The following is a 14,444-nucleotide window of genomic DNA, read 5'->3' as shown; positions in this document are numbered from 1 at the left end:
GATTCTAGCTCTGTTTAGCAGAGTTATAGTAGGTAAACTGTGACAGATGTTTGATCCAGTTTCCTTTTAAAATACTTGTTTGACTATAATATAATTATCCATTAAGCACTGTCGGAAATAGTATGTTTATTTTTCTTCCATAGTGGTAATTTTTCTTCAATGACAATGTTTATTGTTTGGCCATAAAAAATGTTACTTGACGAAACCTTTAAAAAGCAAGCAAACAAAACCGGACAACTAAATTTCTTAGCACAGTCAAAAAACAACAACAACTCCCCCCCCCAAAAAAATAGTTATTCTCTCATTTCTCCATCTTCTTCTTCTTCTTCCACACCCCTTATATAAAGGACATTATTGCACCTGCAAATCAAACCAAAAGTTACTTAGTTCTGCTGTGATCCACATGAGTTTAGAAGATTGTTTTCTAAAGCTAGTTACACATCCCCTCTATTTCATATACCAAGTTATTTTGAAGTATTCTATGTTTGCTGCTATGTTCAATTAATTGGTAATAAATAAAAATTTACCTTTGTTCATTGCATACATCTTGTTACAATTTCTTTTCCAATTGCTATCATTGGCATAGGCTTAAATACTAAACTGTATAGGTTTACTATTACACAAATGCTTCTCTCAGTTGCATAAGAAATACCGTATTTTTCGCTCTATAGGACGCACTTTTTCCCCTCCAAAAATGAAGGGGAAATGTGTGTGCGTCCTATGGAGCGAATGCAGGCTCCTTGGCTTCGCCACGACGCGCCTGTCCTGAAAGCCGGAGGAGGAACAGAAGGGCCTCCTGTTCCTCCTCCCGCTTCGCAGCGATGCGCCTGTCGTGGAAGCTGAAGGAGGAACAGAAGGGTCTCCTTCTGTTCCTTCTCCAGCTTCGCTGAAGGGCGCTGCGCCTTCTCCCTCTCTGCGCAGCGCCTCTCCTGAAGAGGCTTGGCGCGGTTACCCCAGAAGCCAGAACAGCCACACGGTATCCCAGAAGCCAGATCCCTCTTGCTGTTCTGGCTTCTGGGGTTCAGAATATTTTTTTCTTGTTTTCCGCCTCCCAAAACTAGGTGCGCCCTATGGTCCGGTGCGCCCTATGGTGCGAAAAATACGGTAATAAAGCAACTCTACATACAGGTAGCATTCAGTACAGTGGTACCTTGGTTTACAAACTTAATCTGTTCTGGAAGTCTGTTCTTAAACCAAGGTGAGATTTCCCATAGCAGCAGGGGACTCAATTTATAAATGGAACACACTTAACAGGAAGCGGAACATGTTCTGCTTCCAAGGCAAAATTCACAAACCCAAACACCTACTTTGGGGTTTGCAGCATTCTTAATCCAAGTTGTTCATAAACTAAGCTGTTCTTAAACCAAGGGACCACTGTACTGTCTTTCTACTGACAGAAGTAATCCATTGGTACAGGGAACTGAGACAATTTTCAGTGCTCTCTGCCACCTCACCCATCACAATTACACTGTCAGTGAGACAAGAAAACCCCCTGCAACATACTGAGAGGAGCTGCAGCAATCTGGATACCGTATTTTTCCGTGTATTGGACGCCCTCATGTATAGGATGCCCCCTATTTGGGGGGACTCCAAATTAAGAAAATGGGGGGAAATTGCCCTGACTTGTTGAATTTTTGGGGGAGGAGGATCCCCAGAGGCTAACAGCCGCGCGCACATCTAACATGCCACCTATCAGCTGTTCCCTTGCCAGCAATCACTGAGGTTGGGGGGGGGGAGAGTTGAGCTTTCTTGGGGGGGGGGAGAAGAGTGGTGAATTCCCCCTCCCAATTACTTTTAGCACTTTTCACCTATCTCGCGGGGCCTCCATATTCTGCTTGCCTCCTCCCACTCTGCCTGCCCTACAGCCGGGAGGGAGGCTGTAGGCGGTCCGTTTTTGTGCGGCCCTATTTGTGTGCAGGCGGTGCGACGTTAGACAGGAGTACCACCGATTGATGTAATACTGCCCCCTCTATGCCTTTCACATCAGTGAAACATCACACCTTGTGCTCCTACTGTGTAACGTTGCGCCGCCCGCACACAAATGGAGCCACGCGAAGACGCCATGCAGAAAAAACAGATTGCACGCAGCCTCCCCCACAGCTGTAGGGCGGGCAGAGTGGGAGGAGGCAAGCAGACTAAGAATGCCCCGCAAGAAAGGCGCAGAGGGGAGAGAGATCTTCAATCGCTGCGTCCAACTTGAGCGGCAGCACCTTTCCCGCGCGATGTTTCGCTGATGTGAAAGGCACAGAGGTGGGGATATTACTTCAATCGCCGCACTCCTCCTGTGTAACATTGTGCTACCCGCGCACAAATGGAGCCATGCGAAGATGCCGCACAGCAAAAACTGACTGCCCACAGTCTCCCTCCTAGCTGTAGGGCGCTTAGAGTGGGAGGAGGCAAGCAGGCTATGGAGGCCCCGTGGCTTGCCACTGCCAGGATCTGTGACTGCTAGAGCAAGTACTGTATTTATTTATTTACTTGCTATATCCCATGGATAAGACGACCCACGTTTTCAAACCTTAAAAATTGGGTAAAAAACCTTGTCTTATAGACGGAAAAATACGGTAATTGCTAAAAATTGCCCCTCCTCTCTTCCACTGAGATTCCTTCCATCACCAGAAAGATGGCACAGATTTCAAAGAACACCTGAAATAATTTCTTCTCACCAAAGTTAGCCTGCTTCAAGTTGCATTTTAAGTATAAATATCTGGTATTAATATTTTAATATTCTAATTAATGGATTTTAACATGCACATGTGTGTGTGTGCAGACACACACAACATGTAAATACCGTTAATTCTAACATTAGTTACCTTATCAGAACTTCACCAAGGTGTCCAGATAATGCACCATCAATATATTCTTCTGTATTTGCAAGCTTAAAAAAAAATTGACACAATTTTATAAAGAAAAGAAGCTACAAAGGATAGCATATGTTCCTATACCAACAGAGGTTTTCCACAAGACTTTCTTACATCTAATATAAATTCAAACATTAAATATTTGCTTCCACTGGATCAGAATCCCTTCAGCAAACAAAAAAGCATGCCTTAATCCTACTCAGTGTTAATAGTTCTCTTTAAGTCATGAATATAGCACTGTTGTTGTTTTTTATAATTTTAGATTATAACAAAAAGAAAAACCTTTCACAAGTCATTCAACAATAATTTTAACATTTCAAGCCTTGAATTCCCTCCCCCTCGTTCTGCAGTTCCTTAAAAGTTATTTTCATCTTTCCCGGCATAGCCTCTTGTTTTCACAAACTTTGCAGAGTGACAGCTATAGAATCCAAATAATTGAGTTATGGTTCTGGTTACTTGCAAATCCAGCACTTTGTATTTTTATTTATTTAAAGCATTTTTATCCCACTCTTCAATCAAAAAAAGGCTTTGAAAGTGACTTACAAATAACTTAAATGAGGCAATCTCTGTGCTCAAGCTTACAATCTAAAAATATGAGCACAAAAAGAAAACAGATTTGGAAGGAGATTAATAGTTACAGGTTATTCTGATGACCAGCTGGGTTGGAAAAGCTCAAGAAGCACCAAAAGCCTAAATCTAGATGTGCAGACAGATGTACAGCCAACTGCTTGCCCAGACAGAAAGCATCTATTGTAAATAGCTAGAACTACACTGAACAGTTTGAGATGCAATAAAGTATCCCTTTAAAGTCCATATTTATTGCTGCAATTAGCACAATAATTAGGTCTTCCCTTTGTTCCTCTGTTATTTGGGCAGCCCAGTCCTGTGTGGCTGCAATGTTTATCTGAAAGTAAGCCCTTCTGAATTCAGTAGGACTTACTTTTGCATAAAATACATAGAACTGGGATACTAACCTGCTTTCCCTAGTACCCAATCAACGTGGGAGGCCATTCTCTCTTTTGACCAAGCAATATATATAAAGGCACAGAAATGAGAGGAGTGAGTGAAGAACAAGTAAAAGTAAGCAAAGCTTCTAAATAAAGACTAGAATAATGACTTCTATAGAGGAGGAGAGTAGAGGTTACAGCAGTGTTAAATAAAAACATCTTAAAGGTAAACCAATTAAAGTTGTATGAAAGGTCACTTTTTAAAGTGACCTGTCTGCTTTTAAGCGAAACCCAAATTTAATACAAACGTGACAAATTTGTACAATTCTTAAAACTATCACACAATGATTTAAAGTCAAAGGCTATGGGGAAAGTGTGGGTGGTGTCAAATGTAATAGCTATGAAACAACATAGGCAAAATTAGTTTTGTCTGCTTTACTTCCTTGAAGTTAAGGCAGCAATCTAGTTTAGAGTTATAGTTATGGGCAAAATGGTCAGTATTTTTCAAAAGACTGCTAATCTTGCAAAATTGTTGCACATGCATAGAAAACCATATTTCAGAATTTGTCCTTTCATATACAAAACAATGTAATGCAAAGTAATAAAATCTGCATGATTAGAAATGTCAGTTTATACTCCTAGGTAGAATAAAGGCTTGTTTATTAAAGTTTGAAATCTATATAAAATCACCTTACCATTGGAGCTTTTGTTGATCCAGCCTAATATTATCTACATTGAACAGCTGTTTTCCCCCCATTAACTTCTACCCAAGATCCTTTTCATTGAAGATGCCAGGAACTGAACCGCAGACTTTCTACATGCCTAACAGAAGCTGTACCGCTGAGCAGTGGTTCCACCCCACTAACGTTCTATCAAACAATTAAGCTGCAATCCTTATACACACTTACCTGGGAGTAAGCCCCACTGAACTTCAGAGTAGATATGCATTGTATTGCACTGTTGGTATGCACTCTTTATTCAGATAATCAGCCTGATTAAATCATCTTTATTTCAAACCAATCCACCCTGAGTTAGCAGTAGACAAGTGAATAAAAATCCCTTGCTGACAATGACAGTAGACGAAAACAGTGAGAAGGCTGGAAAATGGGGGGAAGCAGTACATAGTTTTGAGTTTGAGGTGAAACTGTGTACATGAAATTCTCTTTCCTTTTAAGTAAGAATTTACACCTGCGTTTTATACTGCTGTTTCTATGTTAAAGGAGAGTATACTGAAATTTTATACTGCCTGTGAGCTAGAATGGTCAGAATGCCAGATCTAGGCCCCTGGGTTCAAATCCCCACTCGGCCATGAAGCTCACTGGGTGACCTTGGACCAGACACTCTCAGGCTTCAGCTAGATATAGCATTTAGCACTGGGTGACATGAAGAGTACTTAGAATAACACTGAACATTGTGACTTACAACATCGAAGTTGAAAGTTCCTTCAATGTCATCAATATGACAATTTGTGTTTCCCACTGCGTTCTGCATTTCAGGACCACATATTCTACAATGCTGGGTTGTGGTTCTTTTTTTAATACACAGGCATGACACATCAGTGTGTATTTCCTCCCTACTGCACCAGCTACTAAATACTGTACCTTAAAATGTCCAAATGGCATAGGGGCTACAAAATAGCCTCCTCAGATAAAGGCACACTCTTGACTGGACTTTGTGTGCACGCACCAAGAAGCTGTTTAACCATTTTTCTGTAAACATTTTATGCTATAGGGGGATGCTTTGTGTCCAATGCTAGGAAAAATTCTTTTTTTAGATATCTTTCCTGTGAATCGTGACTTTGCTGTGAATTACATCACTAAAAGTTTCCAACCTTGTTCGAAAATGCTCAAAGAGCACCTAATATTTAAAGCAACAGTGTGTGTTAATTAAAGAGTGATCATGCAAGCTCCCCGCCAGCCAACCTTGCTTACCTGCATGTTCATGTAGCCATCCACGGAGACGAGGTAGCCTTTGTATTCCATCCCCCACTTCAGCTTCACCATCACTGGCTTCCCAGTCAGCCCGTTTAGGAAGGGCTTGGGATTGAGAGGCAGACTCTGCGCGGGACAGGAAAAGGAGCATCATCGAGACGTACAGTGGTACTGTACCACTTAATTCGTTCCGGAGGTCCGTTCTTAACCTGAAACTGTTCTTAACCTGAGGTACCACTTTAGCTAATGGGGCCTCCCGCTGCACTATTTCTGTTCTCATCCTGAAGCGAAGTTCTTAAGCCGAGGTACTATTTCTGGGTTAGCGGAGTCTGTAACCTGAAGCGTCTGTAACCCGAGGTACCACTGTACAACCTCCTCGTCCACGCCCCTCCCAGAAGCGGGGCAATGCCAAGGACTGGACATGGGGGCTCTGAATGCCAAGCACGTGCCCCGTCCCGACGACCCTTCCCCCCTCCCAAGGAACGACCCTCCTCCCGTTCTTCCTCGCCTCCCGCCAACCTCCCCCACGTCGCGGCTCAGCTCACGCGCGACAGAGACACATTTCCACTCACCATAGCAACCAGACCAACCTAAGGGCGGCTGCGGCAACAAAAAAATTACTCGCAGGCAGCACGTGTGCCCGCCAAAGCTCTAAAAAGAAAAAGCACGGAAGTGACGAAGAACGCTTCCGCTTCCGCTAGTCTGCGAGCGGCTCTTCCTGCTGACCTTTTACCTTAGCGGCGGGTCCTTCGTGTATTGCCGCCCATGGACTCATAGGTATTCGTTCCTATCTCTATGGTCCCGACCCAAGGAGCCTATGGGAAAACAAACTCTTTTCTGATTGGGGAGTTTCCCAAGGGACTAGAGCCGAGGAGGAGAGATAGAAATAGTAGAGTGATACTCAGCGTGAACTTCTGTCAGGGATTGAGAGGCTCTGCCGATGCAGAGCAGCGTCGCTCTAGGCTTCTGATAGCTCCAAGGTGGAAACTCTATAGCCTTGGAATTCAGAGGGGGGAACCGGCTCAGTTTAATGCAAAGGTTAGATAGCGATGGTGTGTAACTTTCTGTCTCTGTGGTTCAGGGTCATTCCGACAGGACAGCTCCTCCTTCATCCTTGTTTGCGGGTATCTGTTGCGCGGAAAACAGAGCCGGCTGTAAACCTCCTTGCTGCGCCCTTCGATCTTTATTCTCAGTGCTGTTTATAAGTTCCAAAGGCTGCAGTCCTTTGTGAGCGCTTATTGGGGAGTAAGGCCTATTGAACTCAGTTGGGCTTACTCTCGAGTAAACACGCACAGGGCAGAGGTCGAAGTTGAACACTCTTGGTTGATCTCTTGGTTGAACACTCTGAAAACAGGATGCTAGACTAAATGGGCCACTGGCCTGGTTCATCATCCTATTGGATTGTTGCATGAGAGCCTGTGGGGACAAAAGGAAGAAGCCAATAGTTTGGCTCTAAAAGGGGTTGGGGTGAGAACTACTCTCCAGTGTGGTGTAGTGGTTAAGAGCGGTAGTCTTGTAATCTGGGGAACCGGGTTCGTGTCTCCGCTCCTCCACATGCAGCTGCTGGGTGACCTTGGGCCAGTCACACTTCTTTGAAGTCTCTCAGCCCCACTCACCTCACAGAGTGTTTGTTGTGGGGGAGGAAGGGAAAGGAGATTGTTAGCCGCTTTGAGACTCCTGACGAGGAGTGAAAGGCGGGATATCAAATCCAAACTCCTCCTCCTCTTCTTCTTCTTCTTCTTCTTCTTCTTCTTCTTCTTCCAACTGCAGCTATCCAGGCAATTTGCAGTAGTGATGGAGACAAAGGCTGAATCATTCTCCTTTGACTGGATTTGTTTCCTTAATACACTACCTATTCTTTAAGGCTTTCATATTTTTTAAATAACGTGACATTAAATTAGGAGACTGAAGCAAGCTGCTGCTATCCTAAACACACTTAACCAAAGAATAAACACATTGAGTTCAGGCAGACTTATTTCTGAATAATGCTTGAGGTATCACTATTAATAATACAAAAAGCCTAATAAGATTAAGGGTTCCATAATTTAGGTATAAACATAGGTGCCTTTTACAGTAACAAGAAGTGTTTTTTACAGCCTGCTGCCTTGTAAGATAACAGCCAGGTATGAGATGTAGCAATAATGGAAGCAAATTCATTTGAAACCTCAATCTGCAGGCTACACTTGATTTTGTTTTAAAGGTGCCAAATTATTTTGGCACAAATTACATCCTACTAGATTTAGTTCAGTTGATTATATAGCAGTCAGAACCATTTTTAAGAATATAATTGTCACTGGATAATTTTTAGATGTTTGAAAATTATTTTATTTTTCTTTAAAAAAAAGGTTTACTGTATGAATTTTTGTTTTTTTGACCACTAGGTGGCAGGAACTGGTTTATATCAGACTGTTGTAGTGCACAGCAGACTTCTCCATTGAGGAAGTGCTATACTGTAAAACAAACTTCTCAGCTCACTTTTATTCATAAAGAACAAAATACCCTATGCTGAATTCCCTGGGTATATATAATCAAGTAGAAACTGAAGGTTGTCTGATATTTGCTGCAGCACAGACTGAATTACGAAATAGGGGTGCCATAAAATTGGCAACAGCGGAGAGGAACAATCCTCATAATTGGGGCACTATGAAGACAGTGCATCTGAGGATAGGCATCAGAGCATATGTGAATAAATGAGCTATGCCTCTGATTTCCAGAGTACATGGAAGAACTGACATTAGATCCCTGGGATGGGGAATATAAACGGCTTTCTTTCTAAGGAATACTGCAGCAGGACATCTTACAGTAGCTTCACTCATGGAGGAGAATACTACTACTGTATATTATTTGACTTGTGTAAATGCAAGCTTCTGACATCACGTGAAGCTCATAAATGTTTAAAGTCAACCTACGGGAGATAATTCTTTCTTTATGAGAGTTTATATACATTCCGCTCCTGAACTGTTACAACTGGATACAACAAGGAAACTAACCACTGTTGCAGCAGCATCACAAGGAGTTCTGCTGTGAAACCTGTGCAGTACAGAATCCTACTGTGCTACTGTAACACCACAGAGAGGTCAGGACAGGAGCCAATGAAACACATTTACACTACAGCGGGCTGTGTATGTGTGGCTTGGCCACACTGGAATGGAGTAGGTGGTTTTCCACAATAAATCATAGGGTGGGGAAAAGAAATATTCTGCTTCTCCCCTCTAATTAAGGTCTTCTCTGGGTTAGATCAGTAGTTTTGATATCAGTTTTTAGTGGTCATATTTTGTCTGTCCTCATTAATTGTAAGTTTGTGTTTCAAATTACTCAAAGTTTTAAAGGTAAAATCTTTCTTTGTCCTAGTGTCATTGTTAAAGGTGATTTCCCCCCCCTGATTTCATGAAAGTATTTTTTGTACTAGAACGGTTGACCTTACGGCAGCATAGTGTAAAACTGCAGTCATATATCTATTTTCAGCATACCAAGTACAACAAGCAGCTCCAGATTTATCACACTGAGAATCTGTCAGACTTGGAAACTGCAGTGTGAAGTGTACCAATATTATCATGTTATTTTATTTGTAACTGCAGCTCTTCAGTGAAGCTAGACACCCCAAGGGCAACCTTTGTTATTGTGCTTTGTGTGGATGGAAAAGCAAAATTTGCATATGGTAATAACAAACACACCAATCTAGCAGCCATCCTAAAGGGAGGCTCTTAAAATATACAGCTCTGAAAACACTATAGATTATGCCAAGAAAAGAAACCCTTGACTTTCTTAACATTCAGCTGTCCTCTTCGGTCCTGACCAAAAGAAGAAGAAAATCATTGCATTCTATGTAATAGTTTCTTTCATATTTTTTTGACGTTAATGAACTGGAATTGAAAGTATGTGCTTAGAGAAAACAAAGCCATTTGTATTAGGAATAACATGTTGCTGTCGCACTGTCATAAAAGAGGAAGAACATTGCCACTATCATAAAGGAATTTGGAAGCTCCACTTTCACATCAATGTTTTCTCAACCGAAACTCATTGCTGGCTATGAATCACAGAAATTGCTTAAAAGTCAAGTTGCTGCCAAGGGAGATTAGCAGAATGGATGCAAAAATAGTATTATTTAGGGAAACCTTTTAGGGCCAAACAGGGCCAATTCATTGGTGAAATAACATTTTTAGACTATTGCTACACAGACATACCCCAAATTCCCAGTGGTGAGAACTTCAGGGGTACAATGTGCATCCAGATGTCTTTCTTACAGAGAGCAAATAACTGCCCCCTGACTCTCTATGCCTCTTCAGTATGTTCACCCCCGCCACCCACCCAAACTGCAGTCTCAGTTCACACAGAAACAGCTGGATGACATCATCCCCCACAGGGAGGCGAAATGAGGACATGTCCCCTTCTAGAAGGAATCTGTGGCCATTTCCTTAAGTTAGGCAAAGGCCAGTGATTCTGCCAACAAAAGCAAATCTTCCAGGTAACACTTGTCCAACTTGTCTGTCCCACTATAACAGCCATATGTGTGTGGCTGTTAGAGACCCACAGCTGCTAAAAGGTAAAGGTACCCCTGCCCGTACGGGCCAGTTGTGACCAACTCTAGGGTTGCATGCTCATCTCACTCAAGAGGCCGGGAGCCGGCGCCGTCCGAAGACACTTCCGGGTCACGTGGGCAGCGTGACGAAGCTGCAACTGGTGAGCCATCAACAGTGCCGCACACGGAAACGCCGTTTACCTTCCCGCTATAAAGCGGTACCTATTTATCTACTTGCACTTAGGGGTGCTTTCGAACTGCTAGGTGGGCAGGAGCTGGGACCGAATGACGGGAGCTCACCCCGCTGCGGGGATTCGAACCACCGACCTTACGATCAGCAAGTCCTAGGCACTGAGGTTTTACCCACAGCGCCACCCACATCCCACAGCTGCTAGAGTGGGTTAAACTACTGTAGTTGGACAAGTGTAACACACACACACAACCAGGATTCAAATCACCCTCCAACCCGTAACTATAGTTTTTTAGGCCAGGCTGTGAGGATTACAATGCACAATCGGCACTGGGAATCACTAGAATATATTTTTTTTGAAAAAAATGTATCAATGTTGTTGGTTAGCAAAAAATAGAAGTGTGTCATCATAAACTTTATGTTTCATTATTCGTTCTAAGCAGAACTGTGTGATGGGTACGGTAGAGATGGTTCACGGTTACAGCAGTGTGTCTGATCTGAAATGCAGAGCAGGCCTCTGGACAGCACTGGGAGATTGAAGTTAGTCCCTGTTTCCCTCTTCGAGCTCAAAACATTGGTCTTTGTAAAAAAAAATACCCAACTCCCTCTAGTAAGAAACAGAACAAAACAGAGGTCACATCCACAGCATACATTTAAAGCACTCTTATACCACTATAACCAGGGGTCAGCAAACTTTTTCAGCAGGGGGCTGGTCCACTGTCCCTCAGACCTTGTGGGGGGCTGGACTATATTTTGAAAAAAAATAATGAACAAATTCCTATTCCCACAAATAACCCAGAGATGCATTTTAAATAAAAAGACACATTCTACTCCTGGAAAAACACGCTGATTCCCGGACCATCCGCTGGCCAGATTTAGACGGCAATTGGGCCGGATCCGGCCCCCAGGCCTTAGCTTGCCTACCCACGGCTATAACAATCATGACTTCCTCCTCTAGCACAAATCATGGGAACTGTAATTTTTTAAGAGAGTTGAGAATCATTAGGAAGACCCTTCACAGAGCCACAATTCTCACTACCCTGCAGTTCCCATAATTTTGGGGGGGAAGATGCCATGGGCAACATTCACACCATACCTTTAAAGCACCATTATAACACTTTAAACAGCCATGGCTTTCCCCAATGCAGTCTGGGAGCTGTATGTTGTTAAGGGTGCTGAGAATTGTTGAAAGACTCCTATTCCCCTCATTGAGCTAGAATTCCAAGAGTTCGCAGTGAAGAGGGTTTGAGTTCTGGAGATGGATAGACACTACAGCACTGAGAGGTTTCTTTCCATATTATGTGTTATTTATAGTTTGTTCAGCACAAATCAGTGCATATTGACTTAGAAATGTCCTGCTTTCATTTGTGGGGCCTAGTCAGTGCAGTATGTTTTAGATTGAAGCATTAGACTACAGTACTGTTTTTTCTTGGCAGCAGATAATGGTTCTAAAGAAAACAGACCCAATCATTTACATCCTTCTCCCCACCCCATTTAATAATATTTCAGAAACCTTTGGGGAGTCTCCCATCAATATTTTAAAAGTAAAAAATCAGAATCCCAGTATAGAATGTGGCCTTCCACAATTCCAGTTTCTATGCATTTAATTATACATGTTGATGCTGCTTTTCCACTTTTAACAAATGTGCAGTTGTATACAAATTAAATAAATCTCTTGCTTCAACAGTAGCTCCACAATTTTACTTCAATTAAATAATTCTACTGGAATAGAATGGACCAACCTGTTCTAAAGAATGACTCAAATCTGTGATCACCCTGCCTAAAGAGAACACTGACATGCTAATTGCCTTACTATCTTGTCATTATAGGCAGGCAATTGTTCACCAAAATCAATGGAAGCTTTGGCCTTGGAATTATACTGGCATAGCGGGATGATATAGAAGTACATCATGAAAGCTGGAACATTAGCCATGATCAGTACTGATCCAAATGACAAGAAAGGGAACATTGCTATGAAGATTAAAATAGCTTTCTTGGGTGTGACTTCCTCTCTGGCATTTAGAGTAATGGGCTGCTGCCATGCTATGTGCGGAAGCCTGGTCCAAGTGAGTCCTGCTTGCACATGCCTGGGTATCACATCCTCCAGAGGATTTAGTGTCGAAACTTGTTTCCTTTCCTATTGTCAGCCTTACCTTCGCTTGCTGGGTTAAACAGCCAGCGCTGCTTTGGGTTGCCTCTCAGGTCACTTTCAGCCTCTCCAGTGACATGGGTTGAAGCACAGTCTATTTCATTCTATGCTGGGTGGACACGAGGCAATGTCTTCTGGATAACTTGAAATGAATCCACACCCAGAAACGGCATTGCCTATACCACCAGATTATAGGTGTTATTCAACACTAGTCCTACTCAGAGTAGACCCATTACTAAATTTGTTTATTTCAGTGGGTCTCTCCGAAGTAGAATTTAGCTGAATACCTTCACTTAGTCCAGTGTTGCTCAGTCTGATTGGCAGTTGTTCAACAGGAGATGTCAGGGATTGACCCTGATACCTTTCGCATGCAATGCATGTTCTCTGTCCTTGAGCTACAGCCTCTGTGACTATCAGTAGGTTCACATGTCGGACAGTCCAGATCACTTTGGGCTGCTGCTCTTGGTGTGTTGTTTGATCCTAAGACGGAGCACCTCAGATTTTATGACCATTGAGAGGCAATTCCAGCGTTAGATTAAACATAAGCCTAGTGAGAGTCCTTCAAAGCAATAAAGTTCACCTGAGATAAGATAGAAGCCATGTATGGAAGAAAAGTTAAATGGTTCAAGGAAAAGAAAAGGCAGGAGGGAAAGTAGTTCTGGATCTATTCTGCTCCTTTATTACATCCGTATCCTACCTATTCTCCAAGAAGCAGTGTGTGTGTATATTAAACTCATAACAATTTTGAAGTTACATTACAATTACTTGCACAAGGCCACCTACTGAGCTGAACAAGTATTTGAACTTGGCTTTCTCACACTGAACCAAGAAAAGATGGTACTAATAAGACACACAGAAGATACTAACCCATTACCTGCAGAGCAGCTGATTAGCAGGAAGCACCTGTTTGCTCATTGGGCAATATAAGGCATTTTATTTCCCATCTCCTTCTTGTCCCCAAAATTATGTCCTCTTAGGTTACAGCTCTCTTATCCTCTTTCTTCTTCACCTATGTGGAGCTGTTCACAATTTTAATTTGTTATTACTTCGATTCCTCTCTGGCCAGAATTAACCTGTTTCTGTTCTCCATGTATTTTATCTGAGACAGGTAACAATCTTCTCTGGTCCCAAACTGGATTAGATCAGCCACCTCCCAATTCTAGATGGATAGTAGTTGCTGTTTATTTCTATAGGGTCATTTAACATAATGGTCACCAAACAGAAGGGCAATACCTAAAATAACAGGGAGAGTTGGGTCTGATTTATATACCACCTTCCCTTCCAGGAGTATGGCACAACATCTTAGCCTCACAACAATTCTGTGAGGCAGGTTAGGTAGAGATACCATGCTTTCTTATGGTCACCCTGTACACTGGATTGCTTAGCAAAGGTTTGAACCTTTGTTACCCGTATCCAAGTCCGGCACTCCATATACCACATTGGCTCCCACAGAAGCATTTTGTAGGTCACCATATTGCCAGTAGTACAAAAAGTAGGATAGCAATAAGGGGAGAGGAGTTTAATTCATTGTTATGCACTATTAATTTCCTGCAGAACTCAGAAATATCAAGTTGAAATAACCTGTTATGAAACCTGAGGGCCTATGAAATGTGTTGTTTCCTGTTAGACAGTATGAATCTAGAAGTTCCTTTAGATTCATGAACCTTCCCAAAAAACCTGAATCCAATTTGAAACAAGCCTGGGCCAAATTATTGGTATTTGCTGGTTTCATTCTAGGTTCATTTCAACACGGCACAGCTGCAGGGGGCGAAACTCGCAGAGCATGCAAACCATTACATGTGCCAAAATGAACACAGCTCCAAGTGTGTTATTTTTAAAAGTTTTTG

The 14,444-nt window shown here is 42.5% G+C and overlaps 1 protein-coding gene across 1 annotated transcript; it reads right to left on the bottom strand.

Annotated features, from left to right (window-relative positions):
- Nucleotides 1-107: 107 nt before the first annotated feature.
- SNRPF (small nuclear ribonucleoprotein polypeptide F) lies at nt 108-6,445 on the bottom strand. Its single transcript, XM_053404976.1, has 4 exons — nt 6,312-6,445; nt 5,740-5,865; nt 2,814-2,878; nt 108-360 (listed from the first exon to the last, which is right to left on the bottom strand). The coding sequence occupies exons 1-4, from the start codon at nt 6,312-6,314 to the stop codon at nt 294-296; spliced, it is 261 nt and encodes an 86-aa protein (XP_053260951.1). The 5' UTR covers nt 6,315-6,445; the 3' UTR covers nt 108-293.
- Nucleotides 6,446-14,444: the final 7,999 nt, after the last annotated feature.

This window comes from Podarcis raffonei, chromosome 10 (assembly GCF_027172205.1).
Source record: "Podarcis raffonei isolate rPodRaf1 chromosome 10, rPodRaf1.pri, whole genome shotgun sequence".
Classification (NCBI taxonomy): Eukaryota; Metazoa; Chordata; class Lepidosauria; order Squamata; family Lacertidae; genus Podarcis; species Podarcis raffonei.
This window is presented reverse-complemented; position numbering and strand designations above follow the sequence as displayed.

Excerpts from the sequence above, each read along its gene's own strand:
- SNRPF (XM_053404976.1), bottom strand. Across the intron at positions 2,879-5,739 it reads ATGGCTACATGAACATGCAG|CTTGCAAATACAGAAGAATA; the intron begins GTAAGCAAGGTT and ends TTTTTTTTTAAG. Across the intron at positions 361-2,813 it reads CTTGGTGAAGTTCTGATAAG|GTGCAATAATGTCCTTTATA; the intron begins GTAACTAATGTT and ends TTTGATTTGCAG.